The sequence below is a fragment of the Terrapene carolina genome, unplaced genomic scaffold (genome assembly GCF_002925995.2).
Source record: "Terrapene carolina triunguis isolate 2854851 unplaced genomic scaffold, T_m_triunguis-2.0 Scaffold789, whole genome shotgun sequence".
Taxonomy (NCBI): domain Eukaryota; kingdom Metazoa; phylum Chordata; order Testudines; family Emydidae; genus Terrapene; species Terrapene triunguis.
In genome coordinates this window covers 6199195-6225356 of record NW_020665140.1, presented here as the reverse complement: position 1 = coordinate 6225356, position 26162 = coordinate 6199195, and the positions used below count along the sequence as shown (strand labels likewise).

The 26162-nt window shown below is 45.0% G+C and overlaps 1 protein-coding gene across 3 annotated transcripts in view; it reads left to right on the top strand.

Moving 5' to 3' along the window:
- The window catches only part of HERC3 (HECT and RLD domain containing E3 ubiquitin protein ligase 3), a 111055-nt gene that overhangs the window by 65731 nt on the left and 19162 nt on the right, over positions 1 to 26162 (top strand). For 2 of the 3 annotated variants that reach the window (XM_029913680.1, XM_026660514.1), the window contains 11 exons: positions 932 to 1095; positions 3072 to 3185; positions 4793 to 4816; positions 4903 to 4992; positions 6673 to 6843; positions 7656 to 7799; positions 9238 to 9404; positions 10652 to 10718; positions 12647 to 12729; positions 20707 to 20890; positions 22521 to 22623. In XM_029913680.1, coding sequence (XP_029769540.1) covers positions 932 to 1095; positions 3072 to 3185; positions 4793 to 4816; positions 4903 to 4992; positions 6673 to 6843; positions 7656 to 7799; positions 9238 to 9404; positions 10652 to 10718; positions 12647 to 12729; positions 20707 to 20890; positions 22521 to 22623 — 1311 coding nt within the window. The remainder of the gene's footprint in view (positions 1 to 931; positions 1096 to 3071; positions 3186 to 4792; positions 4817 to 4902; positions 4993 to 6672; positions 6844 to 7655; positions 7800 to 9237; positions 9405 to 10651; positions 10719 to 12646; positions 12730 to 20706; positions 20891 to 22520; positions 22624 to 26162) is intronic. The other variant, XM_029913679.1, reaches the window with a different exon arrangement.

The following is a 26162-nucleotide window of genomic DNA, read 5'->3' as shown; positions in this document are numbered from 1 at the left end:
TATTGGCAGTCACTGGGTGTGTCTTGGCAGGCACTCACTGCCGTGGCGCCTCCTGCTGGTTGGGGAGTACCCCCAATCCCCCTAAGCCCTCCTTGCCTCAGTCACCCACTGCCAGTCTTCATCTAGCCCCTTTGCTCAGGAGCAAACTGCAGTCTGAAATGGCCGCTCATCATTGGCAAGGGGGTTTGTACTTGCTGCCTTTTCCTGGCCTGGCTGCACCACTGCAGCCTCAGTACCCCCACAGGCCCTTTTAGCCTGGCCTTAGCCTGGGGATTCGCCTGGCCAGAGCTCCCCAGCTCTGCCTGTCCTTCCCCAGCACTGCTCTGCCTAGGATACCCTCCTCTAGCCAGCAGCCAGGTCCTTCCCACTCCACCTCTGGAGTGAGACTCCCGCTGCCTAGCTCCCAGCCCTTTTATCAGGGCCAGCTGGACTCTAATTGGGTGTGGCCACATCTGCAGCTGCCTACCCAATCAGCCTCCCTCGGCTGCTTTCAGCCCCAGCCCCCTCCAAGGGCTGGCTTTTAACCCTTTCCGAGCCGGAGCGGGGTGACTGCCCCATTACGCTGGGCTATTGGGCCATGGTTGTCACTTGCTCTTCAGAATACAGGACATGTGACTAACGAATAGGAATACAAATTATGGCCAAGGTGGAGTGCGGAAACTTCCCCCAGCTCCGCTGCTTAAAGGAGTCCTTGCTTACAACCTTCACTTCACAAATACATATATATGATATCGTTCGTGTCAGTGCTTGCATTTTTCAGAGCTTCTTTTAATGAAACTGCGGAGCCCATCTTTAACAGAGAGAGGAGATACAATATATTGTATAATATTACAATACTTTTTTCTCAGATTCCATAACTATAATGTCTGCTACCACCAAGTGCTCTAATAACAATATTGACATATATATATATATATTTTTCCCCCTGTAGATAACTGGTGGTCTCAAGTATGCCCAAGGTATTTCCTGAGGTTAGTGAACCTCTATAAAGGCGCAGTAGTTTATCTCCTGAATGGAAGAAAAACATTACTGATCCCTGTCCTGTTCAGTAGTTACATTACAGCTGCCCTCAGACTGCTAGAGAAACTTCACAAGGTAAGAGGCAAGCACGTGTGTTTTGGAACAGTGCAGTGTCATAGTCTGGGGCTCTCTGACCTTTTCCATACCGACCCTTCTTCCCTGAGCAATGTGGGAAGGGCAGAGCGGTCGCAACCCGTGATGCCAATTCACAAGCCCCAGGTTGAGGAGCCACATCATTATCTACCACAGACATTTATAATGGCAGCCAAGGAAAGAGAATGTTAGCACTGCCCCTGAACTTGAGGCTACATTGTTTAACTTTATAGGGCTTTGTTTGAAACAATTTAATAAATAGCTGAACTTCGGTAGAACACCCCACCAGCAAAGCACATGGGACGCTGCACAATGTTAACACTAACACACACACACACACACACACACACTCTCTCTCTCTCTCATTCTCTTGGTATCTATGCTCTTTTCTAAGAATACCAGTCGCACAAAGCAACAGGAAAGATTAAATCTTTTTGTACATAAGTGGGGGAGTTATTTCTTGATTGTATTTTAGCATCTTTCCATGTGCACTGTAACTAATGACACAAATTTATTGGATGCAAACTAAAATCTGAGGCACCTCAGTTGTTTGCAAATGCTCTTTTTGGACTGTTGCCCGATCTTTAGATTATATATTAATTAGATTGATTATGTAAGAATCCCCAGTGATCACTTTGAGGATTAACAGGTTCTTGCCCCAAGTATTATTTAAACTATTATATAGTTGGGAACCCTGATGTGCACAGTTGCAACACTCACACTATAGGAACTTTTTTATATTTACAAATAGAGTGTATTAATACATTTAGCACACTCAGTAAGGTAGATAGAGATACTACAGAATGTACATCTGCACATCCATACACTCACAGCATCCCTTGCAGAGCAACCTGAAATGTTAGCCATCATCTTCCTCATCACCATCACCTTCCTCATCATTACCAATGGCCATTATTCTGGCACCTCCCAAGGACTACATCTCCTTCTCCTACTGCCCATAGGCTGGGATGCCACTTTTATAATATATTACGCTGACGCCGCTAAGTTTGATGCATATTCAGTAGGGGATTTTCCCCTTTTCCTTATTCATATTTACTCACCTTAGTAATGTTGGAGTGTCTTTTCCCTAAAGGCTAGCATATCAATTATTTTAACTTCTTATTATACACGTCAATTCGTTACCATGGCCCTTTTGTGATTAGGTATCCCATTTGTTATTTCTCTCCGAACCAGTTATTTTGGTTCTTTCCAAGTTGTGGTGTACCTGTTAAGTTTAGAAGGGTATGAACTTAGGAAAGCCCCTATGCCAGCCTACTTCAATGCATCCTTTATGTTAAAGGTCACAGCCATATATGGACCTTATACTTTAGCTCATCACCATCTATCTAGGTGAAAGGTCCCAAACGTATATATGCTAACTTTGACTTAGCTCAACATACAGGATGTGGCCTGTAGGTCCCTTGTGTTACATCCAAAATATACTCTAATAGAAATCTATACACCTGTTATAATAAAACAGTCAAACCCATAAGAAAATAAGAAACTTATAAGAAAAGATATATAGGCAAGCAAGCAGGCTAGCCTTAGATGTATCTCATGTACCTGTTACGTACGTCAGTTCGTTGCCAGGACACTTTTGTGGTTGAATCGTGTACCTGTGGTCAGAACTTCCCCTTAAACTCTATTTTCAGCTCCCCAAATACTTTATCTGTGCAAAGTTTATCTGTTCAAAGTGTATAGGCCTCAAGCCTTATGCTAACTTGCTGATGCTAGTGTTTTACAGGATACAGGCTGGTAGGTTTTTTGCATTACTGCTGAATATAATGCAAAGCAGTGAATATTAATAAAGGCACGCTAGCCCAATCCTGCAAGCTGCTTTATGCAGGCAGATCTGAGCATGTGTGGAGCCCCCAGTAAAGAAAAAGAGCCTGTGTGTTTCTAAAGGTGTGAAAAGTGCATATACCCTGAAATTTTAAGCCTTTTGTTTTCTTAATCAGGTGAATCTGAAAGTTAAACATGTGGAATATGACACATTTTATATCCCAGAGATTTCCAACTTGGTGGACATTCAAGAAGACTATCTTATGTGGTTCTTGCATCAAGCAGGAATGGTAAGGGGTTTTAATGAGTTACGAAATTGCTGTCCATCTTCGCCTCTTCAGTGCTATTTATAAATTTCAGTATCCCTACTAACAATGATTGTTGGTGTAATACATTGAATACAGGAGCATATGTGGGTAAGCTGTCTTTGATTTGGGTACTTACTAGCTCGATGAAGATAACTTAAAACAATGCCATCAGAAGAATAAAGCTACCAAATATATATTTAATGTCTCCTAAATGATCTCTAAAATTCACTAACGTGGTGTTATGCCTTCAGCTTAATTCAATCACTGTTTAACTTGATCCTCTTAATTGAATCAGAACCTCAGGAACCAACTCATATATAATAAAAATATAACTTCTACCCTTAACTTCCAGGCAGTGTTGTAGCCATGTCGGTCCCAGTATATTAGAGAGACAGGTGGGTGAGGTGATATCTTTTATTGGACCAACTTCTGGTGTTGAGAGAGACAAGATTTGGAGCCACACAGAGCTCTTCTTCTGGTCTGGGAGAAGAGCTGTGTGGCTCAAAAAATTGTTTCTCTCACCAACAGAAGTTGACCCAATAAAAGATATCACCTCACCCACCTCTTCACCCTTTACTTCTATCATTTAGGAAGGTATTATAGAATAAGGTGATCATTGGCTATATAATGCGGCTCCTTAAAAGGAAACATTGTTGTGCCAATGAGCAGGGCACTGAACTGGGGCTCAGGAGATCAGGTTCTATTCCAGGCTCTTCTAGTAACCTGGTGGGTGATCTTGGGAAAGTTCCTTCATCATTTGGTGCCTCAGTTTCCTCATCTCCAAAAATGGAGGTAATGATACTTGCCTCCTTTGTAAAGCGCTTTGAAAACTGTGAATGGAGAATGTGATATAGAAGCTAGGGATTGTTAGTCTTAATAATGACTATGACCAAAATTTTGAATGAGAGAGAACAAAAATATCAAGGGAGGCCACAATAATAAAAGATGGTTGTGACTAAAAGTTGTTTATCTACTTTTATGGACAATAAAGACTACACTCTACTGGGTAAGCTGTGACACCCCCTTTCAGTTGTATGGTAATACTGTAATAGCCTATGCTTGTTTTAGCCAAAGTGATGAGATGTGATCAGAGCAATAAGGCAGCTCTGTAATAGTAAAACGTAATCAATTGATTGAAAAGCTGGTTAAAGGGATAAATGTGTTAAATGAAAATTGTAGCATTTGGTAATTGACTGAACTTAATGTTGTCACAGTTGTGGGCTTAAAACAGTACATATTTGTTTGAGATAGTCCCACTAGCAAAGCTAGAGATGAAGTAATAAGAAGTTAATGAGTTGATTTTGTTGATTTTGGGGGGGTGAAATTCACCCCTGTGCATAGGGTTAGCTCAAGGCTTATGGACCACTTGGGATTTAAGTGGGGCCTAGCTGGCATATAAGCCTTGACGTGGCCCTCTGCTCCGAAGTGAAACTCACCATGTCTCTCTTCCTCCAAGAGGAAGTTTTCATCCCAGAAGATACGAGGTTCAGAGGAGTTGGATCTCCTCTGAACTAGTCCATCCGCAAAATCAAGACATGGAATATCAAACCAAAAGAATTAACTTTTTTTCCCCTTCTCTCTTGCCACAGAAAGTAAGACCATCTATCATGCAGGTAAAAAAAAAATTGATGACTCTTCTCTTTACAAGTGCTTGTCCAAGTCGCAAACAGCAACTGAAATTTTCCTTTCTTCCTTCTAGGATGCTGTGACACTCTGTTCTTATCCTTTCATCTTCGATGCTCAAGCCAAGACCAAAATGTTACAGACGGATGCTGAACTACAGATGCAGGTAGCCAGCTGTCCTCTCTTTCACTTTGCCTGTCCCTAGTCTTCTCTCCTGCCTTCCCCCACGTACTTAGGTGAAATTTGCTAATCATTTATACATGGGCAGGATTTCATTGTTAATGTAGTTATGTGCCATCTCGCGACGATTAACTATCTGAAGGGCCTCTTGCTACTGGATTCCACTGAGGCACTGCTGAAGTCCTTATTGTGCAATAATCCTTTATGTAAATAGAGCTATTTCACTAGGAGAGGTTCACTGTGATCAGAATTGTGATTTGCACCTTGCAATACATTGAACAATGTGAGATTTTCATTCTGTTCCACTAAGTGGGTGGCATCAAATACGGCTTCCGCTTGGAAATCCTGATGTTGAGTGAGTGATTCTCAAAAACTTAGTGCTGGGTTCCATCATAGTATAAGTGATCAAGCACCAATTCGAATTTGTGGCCACAAGTCAACATCATGGTCCTCAACTAAACCACACTTGTGCGCTCTAGGGAATGGAATCCAGAGCTCTAGTGGAGGACAGTGGTTTGTGGTTGGTCAGGTCTGATACATCCCTTCCAGTAGATGGCAGTGATGCCATGTACTAGTTAGCTTTCCTCGGTTATCTTTGTGAATGTAAAAATGCTGTATGTGAACAATGGGGTCATTTCCGTTGACATTCATTGAGGACCAGGGTGGGTGGAGAGGGTCATTAATATTGAGTCACTGGTTAAAATATAGCACAGCTTGCTATATTGTCCAAGTGTCCAAAAGTCGTTACCATCTGATGCCTGTTATGTGGACTGTGTGAAAAGAGAATCTAGTTCCTAGCTGACGGGTTCCCACACAATGAAAAATGGTCACTAGAAATGAAAAAAAAAAATAAATTGGCACCCCAAGGCAAGTCTGTTGCAACCTCAACCCCCAACCACAAGGCAACTCCGCAACCCACCCACCCTTCAACAGCCACTTACAGCGACTCAAACCGTCTCTCAGACACACACACGGTGCTTTTGGGTGTTAGTGGGGAGACAGCTGCTGTATTTTCAACAGTTTTGGTCTGTTATTGCTTAAACTGCGGAAGTGAGAACATTGCATCATCTTTAGCTGGACACAGAAACTTTTAACATTAGATATCCCAGTGTATTTTGGTGATGATGCAAATCTTTAGACCCACATAAAAAAACCCAGCAGATTAAATTATTTTTCTGTTAACTGGCAAATCCATTAAAAAAAAAAATGAACAGGCCAGTCAAATACCGGCCAGGTGATAACTGTACTCGGTGGAGAGGCTAAAAGCTGAATGATCCACAGAAACTAAACTACCACCTCGCTCCTTGAGAAAGTCCTTCCAAGTCATGACCAAGACATGTTGTTTGGGTAGCGTGGGACCAGCTTGAACTGCTGTTTCCTATGTTGCATCTGTTCTGTATATTGAGGACTTCAGCCTCCTGGGAGGCAATTTATTTATGAGCACTGTGCTGCTGTGAAGAGAGTATTTGTAGTGAATCCCCTGGGTCTCACTCTCAACAGTAATCAGATGGCTGTTGCTGGTGTAACAAGAGATAGAAGGAAGGAATACCAAGGATTGGTCACAAACTAGTTGGTGGTGGTGGTACGACTGTCTCCACTCAAGAAATAAATAGTGCCAGGGTACTCTGCTTTTTTCAATCTCTCTCTTTTTTGTGCTGTTTTATAGGTGGCGATCAATGGAGCGAATTTGCAAAATGTTTTCATGCTTCTCACTCTGGAGCCTCTGCTGGCCAGAAGCCCTTTCCTAGTTCTTCACGTCCGCAGGAGCAACTTGGTTGGCGATGCTTTGAGGGAGCTGAGCATTCATTCAGATATTGATTTGAAAAAGCCTCTGAAAGTAAGATCCTTTGGGAGTTTTTTCCCTGATCTGCCTTATTTCCCTTGTTTCCTTCTCAATTTTCTTGGAAAACTGTTCCCCCCTCAACCCTGCCACCCACACAGTGGGCTCATATTAAGGTATATGGACTCCACCACGGCTATAACTAGTAGCAGAGCTTCATCTAACCAATGAGGGCATGCGTCTGCCTCCTTCCTGATCAGCCTATGGGCTTCTCCCTCATTGTAAAAGGACCAGATAAAGGAAGCCATAGGGAGAGGTTTGGCATCCGCTGTGGAGGACTCCCTTGACGTGGGAGTATGTGTATGTGTGTGGATGGGTGGGTGGGGAGGGGGATGTGAGACCAAAGCAAAAACAAACCCCAGAACAAGTATCTTGTTTTTATACAGTGTTAAGCAGTGTCTTTTTGCCATTTTGCAGGAAGAACTAGACTGGGTCACCTAATAATGAATGTGTTTTATGTCTGAGAAGATGCCTCAGAGGTCAACAGCTGCTGGTTTCAGTCCCCCTAACACTTGTGACCAGGAGAACTGACCTCCTACTTGTGGGGAGGGGCTGGGCTGTTACCTGAAGAGCAGCTTATTATTTGACTTTTCCTCCACCTTTCCCGCACAAAATGTTGAATCATCCATTAAAAAAAAAGTCTTCTTAGTACTTCACTTCCCCTCTTTCCCCCAGCACTGAAACAGTCTCATTGTTAACGTCGGCTTTGTATGCTACAGTTATTAATTTGCATGACCTGTGATTAAATCTGATGCCTCTAATCTACAGTCACATTCGGTATCCTGATCAGTTACCTGTTTTCACGGCAGGTGATCTTTGATGGCGAGGAGGCTGTTGATGCTGGAGGGGTCACAAAGGAATTCTTTCTCTTGTTGCTAAAAGAACTCTTGAATCCCATCTATGGAATGTTCACCTACTATCCAGAATCGAACCTGCTGTGGTTTTCAGATACGGTGAGCCACTGACCTGTTTGCATTGTTTGCACACACGTGCTACGTTAAAGTTAGTGACAAAAGCTATGTGAGAGAAAGTCAGCTTCCTCTTGTTTTTTTCCCGTGATGCTAATTGGTAAGTGTGGAGCAATTGAATGGTGTGTATTCATTGCTTGATTCGATAGTTTGGTGTCTCAGCCATAAACTGGGGATGTACAAAATCAGACTTCCAATCATAAGGACTTTACATTTCTGTGCATCCCCTGCTCTTCATATGATCGTAATCAATACACTACAATATCTCATTTATGCATTGAGCTTTTTAATGTACAATGTCAGGGAGCCAGAATCTAACCATTAAAATAGCACAGTTACTCTGACTTGCCTACCTCTACAAACAGTGTTTTGAGTGGTGTGGAATGAATGTCAGGTATTATACAAGAGACGGTTCACTCTCTCTTCTTGGCTGTAAAAGTGAAAATTGCATTGTTGGGTAGTTGTTGTAATATGTGTGGTGCTTTTTTTAAATAATCTGATTATTTTTAAACTTGAAATTTTACAAGCGAGAAAACAGCACATTACATTTTGTAACCCACAAATAACATTACACTGCAATTGTTAGCATTAACGTTGTGAAAATAGCAAATCAGACGGTGCTAAGGATAATTGTAGTATACACGTGAAAATATCTCAGATGGTTGCAAAGTTTAAAAAATATGTGCAACACTATTGTCACTGACGCACAAATCTCAAACCAAACAGCAATAAAGACGGACACGAAATACAGCAATAGCTACTTGTGTGCTCCTGGATAACAGTGCAGTTATGCAGGACTTTTAAATGAAAATAGGCTTTTTTGTTTGGATTGAAACATTGTCCTGCAGTATTTGGAATGGAAACATTGTGACCTTGGGGATCTGGCTCTTCTTTTGTTAGGATCCAACTTGAGGGATGTGCAAAAGGCATAATAGATTAAAAGTAATTCGGCTGTAACAATCTAAGGTGGTGATTCGGCTGAGGCGCCAATCTTGCCATGAGCGCTGTGTGGACTGGGTGCTCATGGCAGGATTGGAGCCAACAAGTGATATTTTTACATCTGTCCCTCTTGAATATCTGGGGCCAGTTCACTAACAATAACATTATTAATAATGATTTACGGTACCATTTACTGGGTGGGAGGTGCTGTCCAAACAGTCTAGGAGCACAGGCTTGGCTCTGGGACGCTCACAGTCAAAGGCCAGATTTTCAAAAGAGCTCCGCTTCAGTTGAGGCACCCAACTGAAGTGGCTGCATTTTCAGACAGGCTCCACATCTCTATGGGAGCTGCTGGGGGCTGAAAATCTGAGCCCAAATCGTGATGCTGCAATATGTGTATATCTGCGGGGGGAATATACATTGGTGTTCCATTAAGCTGCACAATGAATTTTGGTCTAACTGTGACTTCCCTATGTGTTTGAAGTGTTTTGTAGAGCACAACTGGTTTCACTTGATTGGCATAGTATGTGGACTTGCGATATACAACTTCACTGTGGTAGACCTCCATTTCCCGCTGGCGCTGTACAAAAAGTTATTGAATGTGACGCCCTGCTTAGAAGACTTAAAGGAGCTGTCCCCTACGGAAGGAAGGTATAAGGCTGAAGGACTATCTAGGCTGCCGCTCTGACTTCTTCCCCTCCCAGTCCCCACAAGGTGTTCATCTGAGAACAACGTAGGTTAAACTGGTTAATGTTAGTTAAATAAATGACCTGCTGACTTGATCAAGTAGTGAATTCTATGGGCCCTGATCCACCAAAGTGCTTAAGTACATGCTTTATTCTAAGCACCCCAGGAGTCCCATTGAAATCAGTGTTCCCCCTCACATGCATAAGTGGCTGACTGAATCTGGACCAGAGTGGAGTAGAGTCATGGGGGGAGGCTGCTTGTCTTTTTGAGCTTTCAGCGGCAACGTGGGCATGTAGTGGGCTATAGGTGGGGGTTCGAGAGATCTGGGTTCTAGTCCCCGCTCAGCTGCTCACCTGCTTGGTGACCTTGGACAAGTGACATTGCCTCTCTCTGCCTCTGTTTCCCCATTCCAACCTTGGTCTGACTCATCAGTTAAGACTGTAAATTCTCCACCGTACAAGCTCTGTCATCTGTTCATTGCTTGGCCTGATGGGGCTCTGATCTCTGTCGGAGCCACTGTGAGCGACCGTGACGATAACCGGCTAGAAAGGCAATCAAATGTTAAGGAGGAATGGCTTCTCCTGGGCACAAGCAAACTGAAGAGTTACTCCCCGAGCATTGTTTTTTTCCTAGCTCTGACAGGTCGCAAGGTTCAGGTCACATGAGATTCTTGGTCTGATTATCATCTGACATTGATTGCTATGTAATTTTCTTTAGCTCAGAGTTGAACAATGTTTAAAAAAAGAATTGATGGGGCAAAGCGAGGGGCCAGGAAGATACAAGAGTCCTGCAGCCACATTTTGGGAGACATCAATGGGACTCTAAAAAAGGGGGCTATGGACGTTCCCCCCCATCCCTCCTTCTGCAGCCCTCATGCCTATCTTGTGATCCTTCAGAGCTAGAAATCGAATGCTTTTTCCAAGCACTGGGCCACTAAACAGGATCCTTGTTCTTGTCAGACACAGACTAGATTGAGCATTTGTAGTGCGGCATGTATTCTATGTAGAACAAAGCACATGTGTATATGGGAATGCATGTCGTTGTGCTCCTTTACGCAACCCAGAATTTCTCTCTATCTTGTCCTGTTACTCTGACTTACATTATTTACTTTCACTGCTGGGGTTTTTCCCCTTAAACATAAAGCACAGACAGTATTGCCTCCTGGATGTCTGATTTGTCTCCTTCTCCTCCCTCCCCCGCCTGTCTCGTAGGAGTCTTCAGCAGCTTTTAGATTATCCTGGGGATGATGTAGAAGAAACGTTCTGCCTGAACTTTACAGTAAGGCAAATTACTACCATTTGTCAATGATGTGATTTGTTGTGTGGGTGCCTGCGGAGGCCATAGACGTGTGGGTGCTGTGGGTTAGACCCAAACATGGCCATAAAGTCCATGCTGTATATTGCAGAAATGTTAAACTTCCTTGCGGGTATTCTACTGTCCTTGTGTATATGGTCAAGAAGACTGCACTGCTAAGTGGATTAAGGGGGTGCAGTTTTCAAAAGTGCCCAACTCCCATTTTCAGAAATGACGTAGGCACTTAGGAGCCTGTGTCTCAGTGACTTTCAGTGAGGTGTAGGCTCCAAAGTCCCTTTTGAAAATGGGACTTTGACTCCAAAGTCACTTGGTTGCTTTTGAAAATGTTACCCCATACCCATCTTTTTTTTCTTCCCCTTCTCATAGACTTTAAGGTCAGAAGGGACCATAATGATCATCTAGTCTGACCTCCTGCACACTTCTACCATTCTGTTATTGGTAAACAGTGCAGACTCCTTTTGTGACTTCAAACATTTACAGTGAACAATATTTTACTATTGTGTCAGACCTTCTTTGAGACCAAATGCTGCACTCTATCACTAGGACACTGGCTTTGGCAGACTGAAATAGTGAGGCTCCAGAAGATTTTCTCCCAGCCAGTAAATGCAATCAATAGCCTCTGCAGTGGGGTGGAAATCCACGAGAATCTCTCTGGTTTCTCTGCCTGGTCGCTCAGTCTGAAGACATGCGCCCAGAGGCACCTTGCTTACTTCAAAGTTACGATATGCTGGCAGGCCCCAAGCTGAAATGGTCTCACCTGGAACAGGATGTTCTGGGTAGGCCCTAACTTTACAAGTAGGTGCTTATCACCTGTTTTATACAGAGGAGTGTCTGGGGTGGAGATGGATACATTAGTTCAACATCTGAGCACACCTGTTACTAGCGAGAAGACACGAAAGCTCCTTTCCCAAGGGGCTCTGATATGAGCTGATATGGCCAGGTATTGGGTTGAGTATTGTGAAGAAATCCTTCCCACCTCAGTGTGCTCTGAGAAGGCTACACTTTGTCTTGTTTGGTAAGGGAGGGCTTTTAAAATAAAGCTGTCTTATCAATCTTGGCTCTAGAGCGAACCAATTCTGGGTCTAACACAGTCTCACACAGGTCTGTGCTACCATTCAGGGTGAGGTCAGGAGGCTATAGCACTGATCGCATCCGCCTATAAAATGAACAGTTAAAATAATCTTGTATAACTTCCCCCAAGCTCTTTTGTGCCTGGTTTCAGGCAAAAGGACATCTTTACTGCTGTGTTGATGCTTTGAAATGGATTCATAATTTTCCCCAAATGGTCTGAAGGAGATCTGTTTTGTGCTGGCTGGCTAAAAATCTGGCCCATAATATTTTATCCATGAGACACTTTAAAATAATATAATTATATATGGAGTGCCAATGTACCGCTGGCATTCTAGCTCTGTTATGAACACAGACAAAAGTAGCACATCTGACTTATCAAGTAGTCTGGTAATCTATTGTGAGAGTAGATTAATGGAGCATCCTGCATTGCCATTATTCAAAGGGGACTTTGTTGGTGCCAGTACACATGGCATTGGTTAAATGTAATTTTTAGCGATTATCAATCTCTTGTTTTTCAATATGCAGTTGACTTAACAGGGTGGCTTGGTTCTCTTCCAGGTTTGCATTTGGCCTTGATTGCAAATCATGATCTAAGAGCAAATGTTGAGTATGAAAAATGATGCAAGCATAGAAGGGTGTCTGTGTATTTTTTGTTTCTCTCTAACTCATCGTATCTGTTTTTCCAGCCTCCTTCCCTCACTCTTTGTGTGTCAGTAGTTACACAGTTTACCTGGAGCGAGTAAAAGAACCCTGCACCCATTCTGCAAGCTTGTATGGTGACACACAGAATGGGAAAACAACCTATTTTTTTTTTAACATAGATATGCAGAGAAAGCTACGGCGTGACAGAGCAGAAGAAGCTAATACCAGAAGGAGACAAAATTACTGTGCAGAAGGACAATAGGTGAGTTACTATAATTGAGCAGTCATGGCAACTGAAATGCTTTTTTGGTGATGCCTACGTCAGTGGGCACATGGGTGATAACGAACTGAGACAGGGGATAGATAGGTTAACACAGGGGAAATGTCGGACCAGACTTTGAAAAGATGTCAGGACCCAGTGGGTCCCATTTCAGCACTTAAATAAGTGACCAGATTTTTAAAAGAGCTTAACTTCCTACCCCCCATTGTTAAGGCCTGGTGCACGCCCCTCACCCCACCTCACCTGCACTCTCCCTATAAGGCCCTGTCTATCACTTAAGCCCTTAATGCAGCTGCTAATCTCCCTTTGCAACTGATTATGGGGGAGACCAAATCCGAAAACATGCATCAAGACTGGAACAGAAGACATAGACATCCATATAAACGGCCCTTCCTAGGGCCTGAGCCAAAGATGATACTCGAAATCATCCGTTCCAGGGTGGAGGGATTCTCTGCAGAGAAGGCTGCAATTCTGTCTGGTACAGAAGCAGACATCGTATGCCTGCGAGAGAGAGAGAGAATAGCACCAAACATCCCTGGCATGCGTATAGGTACGAATGCTGAATGCAGCGTTTATGGCAGCACAATACTTGCATGTGATAAAAGGCTGATGAAAAACACTGTTGTGAAAGACCATGGTATCATGGCTGAACTTGACCAAAAAGCAGTAGTTTCTGTTACATGTGAACAGTTTGCATGGCCAACTGACTTCCACTTGACAGAAAAAACATGCCTTTTCATAGGTGACTTAAACTAGTCACCAGACCATTTGGGGACACCGCAGCAATGACAACCACGGGGAAGAAGTTTGGAAGTTGGCAGCAACAAACAACCTGACTCTGTGGTATGACCTCCCAGGACTAATGCTCCTTCCAAAGTGCGTGATGGAACAAGGGGATATTTCTAGCTCTTGCCACTTCTGAAAATGCAGGTAACTTCAGAAGGGAGGTCATGGGAGCAATCCCAAGATCGTGGCATAGGCCAGTGCAAGTCACAATAGAGGCTGCAGTACAACCCAGGAAAACAAAGTACCTGCCGAGATTCAACCTCAAAAAGGCTGACTGGGAAGACTTTACTTCTGAATTGGATGAATCCATCTGTATTAGTACTCTGACACACGAGAACTCTGGAGAATTTGTCTTGCTGGTATGGAAGATTGCCCAAAGAACATCCCGAGGGGATGTTGGACATTATATGTGTGGTCTTTCAGAACAAACCCACCAACCATATAAAAGATATTCAGAATTGACGACTCGATGAAGAAACCACTGGGCTTGGGGAAATGCTTGTGAGAGAGATGAGAAAGGACTGGTGCGACTGCTGGAGGTCGATGGTTGAAACAAGAATCCTGTGGCACAATAGCAAAAAAGCCTGAGCCACCCTTTGCAAGCGGAACCCGGATGGACAATGACCAAAGTGCACTGCCACAGTCTGTCCCAACCAAGTTACACACCAACTCATCCTAAATGGGAACCTAGCCCACAAAACACAGCATGAAACAAAACAAATCAAGTGGGAGCCCCATTCACTCCTCACAGAAAGAAAGTCCACAGTGAGCAGCTCAATACTGAGGAGCTCACGATAGCTATGAAAACTCTGAAATGTGTAAAGGCAGCTGGATGTGATGGTGTATCTAATGAACTATTACTACACCTAGGACACAAGAGCACAGAAGTATCTACCTGATTTCTTTAACTCTCTTGTAGGGAGACAGTGCAGATACCCAGGCTGTGGAGACAGATCAAAGTGGTTGCACTACTCAAACCACGTAAAGACCTTAACTATGCAAAGATTACTGTATCCTTACTGTATTACGCTGTGGCCAAGTTGTAAACCTAACTTAATAAATGGAAGATGGCTTTGAAGCCTGCAAAATTACAGGGGTAGTGTTTTATAGGTCTGTCAGCTGGTTATGACACTGTGAACCATTGTTCACTTCTTCTGAAATTGGCAAGAATTTAGAGCAATAATAAGATGGTCCAGGTCATCTCCTCTCTGCTCGAGAATCGATGTTTCTCTGTTGAGATGGATGGCTAGAAAAGTAAATGGCGAACTCAGCAGAATGTGTTGCCCCAAAGTTCAGTTCTAGCACCCTTGCTGTTTAATGTCTACACAAGTTACCAACCAGAATTCTCCAGTGTGTGAAGATTCATTTATGCAGATGATCTTTGCATTGCCACCCAATCGGAAAGATTTGAGGACATCAAGCACATTTTAACTGACTCCCTGTGCTTATGTCAAGAATACTATTGCACGAGATCCCTGAAAGTTTGTTTCAGCAAGATAGAAGTGTGTGCCTTCTATCTGAAACACCATCAGACCAAGAGAAAAATCCAGATATCGAGGGATGGTACAATCTTTGAGCATTATAAATATCCATTGTATCTTGGGGGTCACATTAGACTGAATGTTGACGTACAAAGAAGTTAAAAAAGGAAAGTGAACTGCAGGAACTGTGTACTTCAAAAAAATTGGGAATACAAAATAGGGAACTAGTCCCAAAACACTCTGAGCAACCAGTGTTGCCTTGTGTTACTCATTTGAGCAGTTCTGTACACCATTATGGTCACACTTGAGCCATGCAGACAAAATTAATACTGATCTCAGTCAATCCTGTGGGATCATCACAGGGACTTTGAAACTGACTTCTACACTGCCTTGCAGTGATTGCACCACCATCAGTGAGCTCAATGTTTTCAGTAGGAAGGCAAGAGAGACAAAAACAGATGCATGATCCAAGACACTCATTGTATGGACACATTCCACCACCCAAGAGGCTGACGCCCAGAAAGAGCTTTGCCTCTGAAAATTCCTCACCACAAAATACCACAGTGGAAGGCTACAGAATAACAAAATGGTGAGAGAGGCTAATGATCCTGGAGAACCTGGCTCCTTCAGAACAACTGCCCTCACACACTGACCTAGAAGGAGAACACTGGTATGCTCTAAACTGAGTGAGAGCTTGAGTGGCAAAGACTGGTGACAGTATGACCAAGTGGAAGCTGAGGAAGGACCCCAAATGTGAATGCGGAGAGCAAACACAGAGAGCCTAAGGCAGTGCCCTCTGTCAACATCTTGCACCCCTGAGGTACTGCTTGAGATAAGCAATAACATCAGGTCTTGGTTGTGGTTTTGGAGCAAGATGATGATGATGAGCTGCTTATGTAGTGTATAGGGCACTAAGTAGTCACTCCACAAATGGTGATTTTCACCCTTGAAGACTAATTTGAGATTTTGCAGGACAGATACTGTACATGACAGTAAATTTACTGAATGAGGTTAAGACCAGCAGACTTACTGTTAACTCTTTGAAGCAGAAGCCATCTATTTTTATGCATATCTGATAGTGGGGCCTTGATCAGGGGCCGTAGGTGCTACATAACACAAATAGTAATTAAGTCCTTTCAACTTGAACCAGCTCCTTGGGTTGGAACCAACACACCTACCTTTTTTCTTTTTTTCAGCTATTAAACTGTTTTCTCTTAATCCTGTAATCGGATTTTTACAAAGACCGTTTTTACTGGAAACGGCACATAATTCTTTTTGTGATAGTGAAACAGTGTGATTCAGTGATTACTCGGTAGCATGTCTTGGGATTGGCATTGGAAATCTTCAAGAAGTTGGCAAACTTGATGAAGTCCTTTTCTTCTAATCTGATTATGTAAAGAAGAGTTCTGATTGTTTCTCAAAGAGTTGGGAAGCAGAATCTGTAGCCCCAAGACTGGTGTAATGAAAGAGTTGTCTGTAGGCTGACTTTTAGTAACCACTATAACAAACATCTTAGGGTATGTCATCACTAGAGCAAAAGTGTGTTTTTTATCTCAAGATGACTTTGCTGCTGTAAAATCCTAATGGAGACCAGGTGCAGTAGTGTTTATCTCCAAGTAGCTAACTGAGGTCAACCCTGGGTGGGGGTGCGGTAGGGTTGACCTGGGTCCACTACACTGAAGTAAAAAAAATAATAATCCATGCCTTGTCTCCACTGGGATGTAAATAACACACCTTTCTGCAGTGAAGACAAAACCTTAGGACATGTCTACCCTGGGGAAAGAAGTGTATATGTTAGCTTGGCCTAGGGTAAAGCACAAATGGTTGTAGCCTGAAACAAACATTTGGGGAGTGTCCAATTTAGTCTTTGTAAATGTGTTAATGAACTGGAGGTTGAAAAACTCTAGAGAAGGAGGAGCCTAGACTAGACTTTAGCTCAATCAGTTTAGCAAATGATGAAGTAGAACTGTTTTCTCTTGACTAGAATTCTGAAGGTATAGATTGTGCTAGAAAACCTGAGTTAGCATCTAAATTCTAGTCTAGACAAAGCCTAGCTGGCCACCCATAGTCACCTATCATCACTACTGGTTAGTTTGCCCCTTGGACTGCCCCTCATTGTTGAAAATTCATTTAGATCCACTTGTTTCCACCTTCCCAGGGTAAATAACGCTTCTTGCCCATTATTGTTCCAAATACCACATCATGCCCCTCGGAGTGCAGATGAAACGGGATTTGGTTAACCAGTGACTCTTCAGGGTTTCATTGCTTGATGATTTTCCCCTCCATTCCTCTGTGCTCTGGAGGCAGTGAGACAGATCTGCTGCACTTCCCTATCCCAATAACCTGCTGAATGTACACCTTTAGGTATTTCATACTTCAGTACTGCTTACTTGGATATTGGTATACTGGATAGGTGTATAATTTTAAGGAAAAGTAAACTGTGAAGTGTCTGCAGCGTTCCCTTCTCAGAGTTGCCACGTAGGATTTTACATCAAAATGACAATGTTCCAGATAATGTTCATATAAACAACTTCTGTTGAAGCCACAAGGGCAGAAAAGAGATGTTGGGCAACAGATCAGTGTTTAGTGTCTTGACATTATCAGTGGGATTTTCCCCCAGGGCTCAGTCAACTGTCAAGAAAACAACAATAAAAGACGTACACTGGATAACAAAATTTCCCTCCCCCGCCTCCTTATTTCAGGTTTTCATGTCTCTCTCTGTTGTTTCCTTTCTTAATTTCTCACATTTCCCTTGCGCATGGTACCCAAGAGCATATATAAGAATCTCTTTCTCCCACTCTTTGGGAGGTCACTGTTTTGTTTTTTGATTGTGTCCTGCTTTCTGTCTATTGGACTCTGCTCCGTTTCCTGACTCGCTTAGCAAGCGAACAATAGTGTGAACTGTTACCAAATGTCACGCAGAAACAACTGCTGGAAGAATTCGGGGAAGTCACATCCACCCACATCCCAAAGAGCAGCCCACAGACAAGCTTTAGGAGGTCTCTGAGTTTGCCATATTACTGTAGGGCTAATACACGGCAATGTACTGAAAACAGCTTTAAAGGGAAATATTGCTGGGACTTTGCATGAATAATGTTTGTGTGAAATTAGGCATTTGTGTAGTATTCTGGTCAAAGTGTAGTGCCCAGAGGGAGGAGGGTGGAGAATAAATGTGCCCTTAGCAAGAGGTGGAGGAGTCATAATGATGCCTGGCGCAAGATTCTGGCTTTTGGTGCCAAAGGCTACAGGACATTGTGTTTTATTCCAGTATTGTTCTTGACCACCCCCAAAGCAAAACAGTGTAGTTCTTGTAGTCCGGGAGAAGCCTGCTACTTCTTGCCAAGCTCTCTCAGGGCTGGTTTGCATAGTTTTTTGCACCAATTGAACGCTAAGAAAACCATTTCCCTCAAATTGGTATAACTCCTTTGTTGTGTGGACCCAGTTATACCCTATCAAAGTGCTTATAACACGCTATACCCTTATACGCACATTTACACCAGTATAACTGCATCCACAGTAGAGCTGTACCACTTTAACTCCATCGGCAGCGGACTGCACTCAGCCACGTTCGGACAACGCATGGAAGGTGTGGCTACCTCCTCCACAAATGGACAATCAAAGAATCAACAAATTGTGACTCACCATGGACAACTATCCCATTCACATGTACAGTGGGGGACCCACCGAGCTATCCGTGAAAGCATTAGATGGGCTTTTGAATCTCAAGATTCAACTATAATCCCAGCCAAATGCCATATAAAAGAAGAGGATGACTCCATTGTGTTGTTTACCAATTTAGTAAGCTGGAGCAAAAACTGTATGTAGAAATACCCTAATATTTTATTCTAATCCAGGGATCGGCAAGCTTCGGCATGCGGCCCATCAGGGTAATCTGCTGGCGGGCCGCAAGACATTTTGTTTACGTTGACCGTCTGCAGGCATGTCCCCACACAGCTCCCAGTGGCCGCGGTTCGCCGTTCCTGGCCAATGGGAGCTGCAGGAAGTGGCGCTGGCCGCAGGAACGTTCTGGCCGCTGCTTCCCACAGCTCCCATTGGCTGGGAGTGGTGAACTGCAGCCGCTGGAAGCTCTGGGGGTCCGTGCCTGCGGACGGTCAACGTAAACAAAAATGTCTTGCGGCCCGCCTGACGGGCCATATGCTGAAGGTTGCCGACCCCAGTTCTAATCTTTTCTAGATGAGCCTTCTCTTAATTTAATCCTTATGTAGAAACCATGGCACCCTCTACTGGCAGTCTCCAATACTGCATGAGTTCACTTAACCATACAGTATTAGCGTATTTTAAATGAAGAAAGTCTCACATGTATTTGTAGGAATAAACACTTCAACTGAGTCACTTCTTTCACCCGGCCTGGCCCTCTCTGTAAATTAGAGGAACGTCAGGGCTGCTTTTAACTTCAACCCTGCTTCCCGGGGTCTCCTATGAGTTCTTAAAAAGCCAGAAATAGCTGTAGCACGGGGCACTCGATCCACAACATCCTCCTGCCCTCGGCCCTCCTACTTCTTCCTCCAGTCCACCCTCAGCATACCCCATACGTTAGGGGTGGAAGCAGGGCTGGCACACAGCTCTGACACCAGTTCTGCATTGACCATGGAGGCCCTTGTGCCAAGGATATTCTCAGGGAGTAATTTCTAGCTCTTTCGGAGCTCCTTTACACTGCCAGACTGGATCTTAGTGTAACTAAGAATCAGGTCCTTTGCCTTTCGCTGTTTTCTGTCTGTTACTCAGGTTAGCTGTTACTGGGAGGTATCTGACTCTAGAATTTCCTTGTATCTTTTTCCTTCACAGCCCTCAGCACACACAGCACCTGTGTTAATGGGAAAGAGAGGGAAGTTATTGTAGGTTTAGACCAAGGCTTTCTAAAACAGGCCCTCCTCTGAAGGCCAGTGAGCTCTGTCCAACAGGTGCCTAAATATAGACTTCTTAGGCTCTTCTTTTTGAAAATCTTGGCCAGGGTCTCTGTCCCTTTGGTTTGACTCCCAGTCCTGAGGAGAGCATCAACTCAGGGCATCAGGAAGCAGCAGGTCAGTGTAGAGAAAGCAGGAAATGCTGTGCTGAGTGATTTCCCCTCTCCCGCCCCTGTTCCTTAGTCACTTCACTGGATGGCTGAAAGGAGCAGTACGTTATTTCATGCATGTCTTAAACATAGGGCTGGGAGAGCTGTGCTGAGGGGCTGGTGTGTCCTCTGGAGGCCTAATGCTGACTTCCGCTTTGGTGGAACATCAGCTGTAATGCGCACAGCCAAGGAAAGGACTCCACACCTCAGCAGCTCCCAAAGGCCCAGCTGACTCCTAGCCCTCGGTGCTCTGCCCTGGAGTGGGTTTGTATTCATAAGGCACAGCATGTGCTATCTGAGGAGCTCTCCACTGCCATTGGGTCAAACAGGCCCTCAATGCCACTTGCTCTTTTGACTCGTTACACTCGTGTGTACCCTTACCAGAGAGGCCTTCAGACGTGGGGCGGACTGGAAGCATTTCACTCCAGCCTCCTGAACAGCATGTCCATTTTATTCATAATACACAGGAGTCCCCTTTTTAAACCTGACTGAGCGTGTGTCCCCCTATAGCTTCCAGCCCACCGCGTGAACGGTCACTTCCTGACAGTTTTAATAAACCCCAGCAACGTGAATAACAGTATTTTCTCTCTCTCCCCTATCCTTCTCTCAATACACCAGGCAGGAATTTGTTGAGGCTTACTTGAATTACATCTTCAATCTCTCAGTCCATGAGTGGTATATCGCTTTCTCCACCGGCTTCCTGAAGGTGTGTGGCGGGAAGGTCCTGGAACTCTTCCAGCCCTCAGAGCTGAGGGCCATGATAGTAGGGAACAGCAACTACAACTGGGAGGAACTGGAAGAGGTAAGCTGCCATGGGGCATCTTTTCTATTTGTCTTCATGGGCACAGAAACCAATAAGAATGGTCCAGTGGTTGGGGCGCTAGTCTGGGACTCAGGAGACTGGTTCCTCAATCTGACACAGACTTTGTGTGTGACCTTGGGCTTGTCATATTGCTGTCTTAATTCCACATCTGTAAAATGAGGGTAATAGCACTCCCCTGCCTCACAATCGGTGTTGGGAGGAGAAACCCATTGAAGATTGTGAGGTGCTCAGATATGATGGTAATAGGGGCCACATTAGTACCTAGAAGATAGTTTATCATGTGGGTAGAATTAAGTATGTCCATGATCTGGACACTGGGTGCCCACTGCTAAGGGTTGGGATGGGATAGAGCCCTCAACCTCTTATGGGAACTTCCTCCTGTCTCCTCACTAGAGAACCGTCTCCTGAGTCCCTTGAAAGTCAGATCGCCAGTAAGCTTTCCTGCCACTAACAAAGGAAGGCAGGAAGAGAAGGATTTGCACTATCTTTGTTTAGGGTGAAGTCTGGATTCGGTGGAGGATATGAACACAGCTTAGCTGGTCCCTCTGTCAGGGGGAAATTCACCCTGGGGCAGAGAGGGCAGCAGAAGGCCAAGAGCTGGAGTGGAACTCACGTAGTACTCAGGGCTTGTGCTGCCCCTCTGCATGAGGGTGAATTGTACCCTCTAAATACAAGCATGTAATCTAGTTTCTTTCCCCATTCCACACCTTATAAGTAGTGCTGGGCTTGTACTGTAGAACAGTGGTTTTCAAACTGTGGGTCACGACCCAGTACTGGGTCGCGGAATGTAAGACACTGGGTCGCGACGGCTCTGGTCAGCACCGCCGACCAGGCCGTTAAAAGTCCCGTTGGCGGTGCTGCCTGGCTAAGGCAGGCTAGTCCCTATCTGTTCTGACACGACGCTGTGCCTCGGAAGCGGTCAGCAGCAGCTCCGGCTTCTAGGCAGGGGTGCCAGTGGGCTCCGCGCACTGCCCCCACACTGAGCACTGGCTCCGCACCGGGAACCGGCCAATGGGAGCTGGGGGGGGGTGGTCCCCATGGGCGAGAGCCACGCGTTGGCGCTTGTGCACCTCCACCTAGGAGCTGGACGTGCTGTTGGCCGCTTCCGGGGTACAGCATGGTCCACAGTGCCAGAACAGGCAGGAAGCCTGCCTTAGCACCCCCGCTGTACCACTGACTGGGAGCCGCCCGAGGTAAGCCCATGCCCCAATCCCGCACCCCAACCCCCCGCCCCCAGCCCCCCCCCCCCCCCCACCCCCTGCACCCCTCATTCCTGGCCCCACCCCGCAGCCCTCACCCCTGCACCCCAACCCTCTGCTCCAGCCCTGAGTCCCTCCCACACTCCAAACCCCTCATCCCCAGCTCCGTTGAGTCACGGGCATCAACAATTTTCTTCAATTGGGTCGCCAGAAAAAAAGTTTGAAAACCACTGCTGTAGGCAATAAATTATCATGCATGGTATTGTTAGTATATCGGCAGGTATTCTTGGATTTCTAAACTGTGCTTTTTATTAATTAAATACCTCCTGCTTAGGATTCTAAGGAAGCAGAGGTTAGTTGTGGGCCATCACTTTCTCTCACAAGAAAAAAGTTTGTGCTTCTTTTAACAGTGTGCCATCTACAAGGGGGACTACTCCGCTACACACCCAACAGTGAGAATGTTCTGGGAAACCTTTCATGAATTTCCCTTGGAAAAGAAGAAGAAATTTCTTTGTAAGTATCTTTCAGTGGTATTAGCCACGTCTTGAAACTGTAGAGCCAGATTCGAACCTCAGCTATATTGGTGAAATCTCGAGGAGCTGCACTGACTCTTGCTGCACAATCAAAGCGGAAAGGTTGGTGTCTAAATAAGAACTACTAGCCAGAATAGCTTTTGCCTTTCTCCTCCTGTTCCTTTTCTCTCCCATGTTAAGTTTGGCACTAAAGATCCCTGTAGTCCAGTGGTTCTCAAACTTATTTGGCTATGCTCCCACTTCCTTGTGTCTTAAGTCGCTTACGCTCCCACCCTCCCCCTCCCCCGTACATGTGTCGCCACCCAGCTCTGAAGGCAGCACCGTGCCAGCAGCAGCACAGAAGTAAGGGTGGCAATTTGAAAAGTGGTATTTGTCAATATCACTTTTCACAGCCAATTTTGCATGCCATTGCCACTCTTACTTCTGTGCTGCTGCCACCCCGGACCTGCCCGCTGGAGCCATGCCGCCGCCTCCTGGTGAGGGATTGGGCAGGGGAGGGGAAAGGAGAGCCCGAGCCCAGGCAGTGGGGCTCTGACTGTGCTGTCCCCTTTATCCCATCCCCCCCCACCTCCCAGGTGTGCATGGCCCTTCTACACAAGTTCCAGCCATCCAGGGCTGACAGCTGGAGCTCTTAAAAAGAAAAGAAAAAAGGCACACAACTCACACCTCCCTTGACACATTCCCAAGGAAGGCATGGAAAATACAAAAAGTAGTAATTTCTCTCTAGTGGGAAGTATAATGCCGCTATGTTCCCGTTGTATACTGCGTAAGTACCCTGCTTTGGCAGGGGAAGCCAAAGCTGCAAATAGCTTTCCAAAGCTTTCAGTCCTGGTCAGCATGGACTTTCAAGTGAACTCAGTGACCTTAACCATGATCAAGGAACTTTGGATGTTGGCCCATCCCTGAAAATCCTTCCGCTAAATGTTGCATTCTCTAGTCCCTAACATTGAAACGTAACACAGTTGTAATCTGCCTCCAGGAGACACATCATCTCTCTTTCTGCCAGCTGCCTTAACATCAAAGGTTATGACCTTTAGAGTGACTTTCGGCATAGTAAATATGCTGTGCTGCCTATGTTAGAGCCAATCTTGCTGGCACGGAGCCACTCCCGTCTAATTCAGACCTCTGTGATACTGTGAGCGTTGGTCATTTCAGAGTGGCAAATGTGTACAAGTCATCCGGCCTACTCCAGGCTCTTAGGGTCCCATACCCTACCATCTATGTTGGAGACTTTACTAGCCACTGGGATACAGATAGTCTGATCAAAATGGCGTTCACTTTTTTGACTGAGTCTCACTCCATGACCTTCACCTCATCCATGATCCAGAACAACAGGGTAGTTTTCATTCTGCCAGATGGAAACAAGACTACTTCCCTGGCCTCCCCTGGACCATCAGTACAGGCAGTCATTCATTTCAAGCTGTAAGCAGTGTATTGAAAAACTTTCCACACCTGATAAATGTTACAAATGCGGATAAGGACAGAATGTTTGACGGAGAGGTGAAGAAGAAATAGTGACAATACAAACCGTGCATACCAAAAAACAAAGACGACCTCCAGCCTTTCACCACAGATTAAATTTAAATTGAAAACAGGTAACGTCTGTGGGCTTGGTAACCTCTCCCACAAATTCCTGAAGAACCTGGTAAAAACTAGCAGAAAATGGCTAGCCATCTTTCTGTCTAGAGCCATCCAGGAGAATAAAATACCTAAGATTTGGGGCAGAGCAAAAGTAATAGCCCTGTCAAAACCTGACTACCGACTGCAATATGTTACCAGCCCATCTCTTTGCTAAGCTGTGTGTACAAATTACTTGAAAGGCTTATCCTTCAAAGAATTGCCTCCACCACTGACGGTATCCAAAGTGTAGATTTAAGCAGGTTTCAGATCAAACTGCATAATTGTCATCAAATACTGGCACAATTTGGTGTCCAGGTCCTACCAAAGTGGGTTGTCACAGCTGGGGCTCTGTTGCAGAGAGGCTACCTGTTCCAAGGTCTACTTGAACAAAAGACCAGCTCCTGGAGGTCCCAAAATAATGGTCTACCTCAGGACTCAGTTCTAGCAGTAACACTTTTCAACCTTTTCCCAACTGACCTTCCCAATCAGGGCCGGCTCCAGGCACCAGCGCAGCAAGGTGCCTGGGGCGGCCAATGAAGAGGGGCGGCACATCCGGCTCTTCGGCAGCAATTCAGCAGCGGGTCCCTCCATCCCTCTCGGAGGGAAGGACCTGCCGCCGAATTGCCGTCGAACAATGAAGGGGCACAGTGGAGCTGCCGCCGATTGTGATCACGGCTTTTTTTTCCCCCCGCTGCTTGGGGCGGCAAAAACCCTGGAGTCGTCCCTGTTCCCAATGCCGCTGCCAGGCATTTTATCGATGCAGATGATAGCTGTTTGTCACTACAGGACCGGGATTTCAGTCACCTAGGAGAAGTTCTGAATGCTGACATGAAAGAGATGGCCTGTTGTTGTAAAAGATGAAGACTTAAAGCTCGTACCAAAAACACAGTTTCCAGCTGCTTCCACATAGGCCACACCAAAGCCAATAAACTGTTCAGTATCTTTGTGAATGGACATAGGCTGGACCAGGACCCAAAGTCTGTGTATCTGTATCACACCTTGACTCTCAGGGGACACCTTCTCAAGACCTCGCTGAAACTAAAAACCTGGGGAGCCAGGGCACAGACTCTAAGACACTCTGGGCTCACCTTGTGCTATTCTATGGCAGAGTATTGTTCCTGGGGTGGCTCATTTCTGTTCACACAGAACTAGCAGACACTCAGCTGAATGAAACCATGCATATAACAATAGGTACCATGAGACCGACCAGCCTGGCTCGGCTGCCGGGTCCTGTCCACCGTCACTCCTCTTGACATTGTCGCCTTCCAGAATCTGCTTCTTAAGGTGCAAGACTCACCACAACTATCTCTTTAAGGAGTCATTGAAAACTACAGTCCATAGCAGTGTAATCCCTGCTTAGACAGCACAACTCTGTCTCCCTCTTGTGTCTGGGCCACAGAGAGATTTGATTCTGCAAAAGTCTGAACTAACAGCCCTGGGTCTTTTTTAGCCCAGGTAGTAGAGGCTCTTGGTTTAAGATCCAGAAGTCCCGGCTTTGGTCCCTGCTGCTGACCCCTCAGGGGCAATGGAGAGCACAGAAAAGAGACAAACTTTAGTTTCCTTCAAGTATAATAATAATAATAGTTGGTACCATTCTAATCAGCGGAGGGTGAAATTCTCAAAGGCACCTTTAGGGATTAGCTGCCATTTTCACTCAAGTATCAGAGGGGTAGCCGTGTTAGTCTGGATCTGTAAAAAGCAACAGAGAGTCCTGTGGCACCTTTAAGACTAACACATGCGTCTGACAAAGTGGGTATTCACCCATGAAAGCTTATGCTCCAATACATCTGTTAGTTTTAAAGGTGCCACAGGACTCTCTGCTGATTTTCACTCAAGGTCACCAAAACTTCACCTCCCTGCTCCTTTCTTCTCATCACACATTCTTCTTTCCAAACTTTT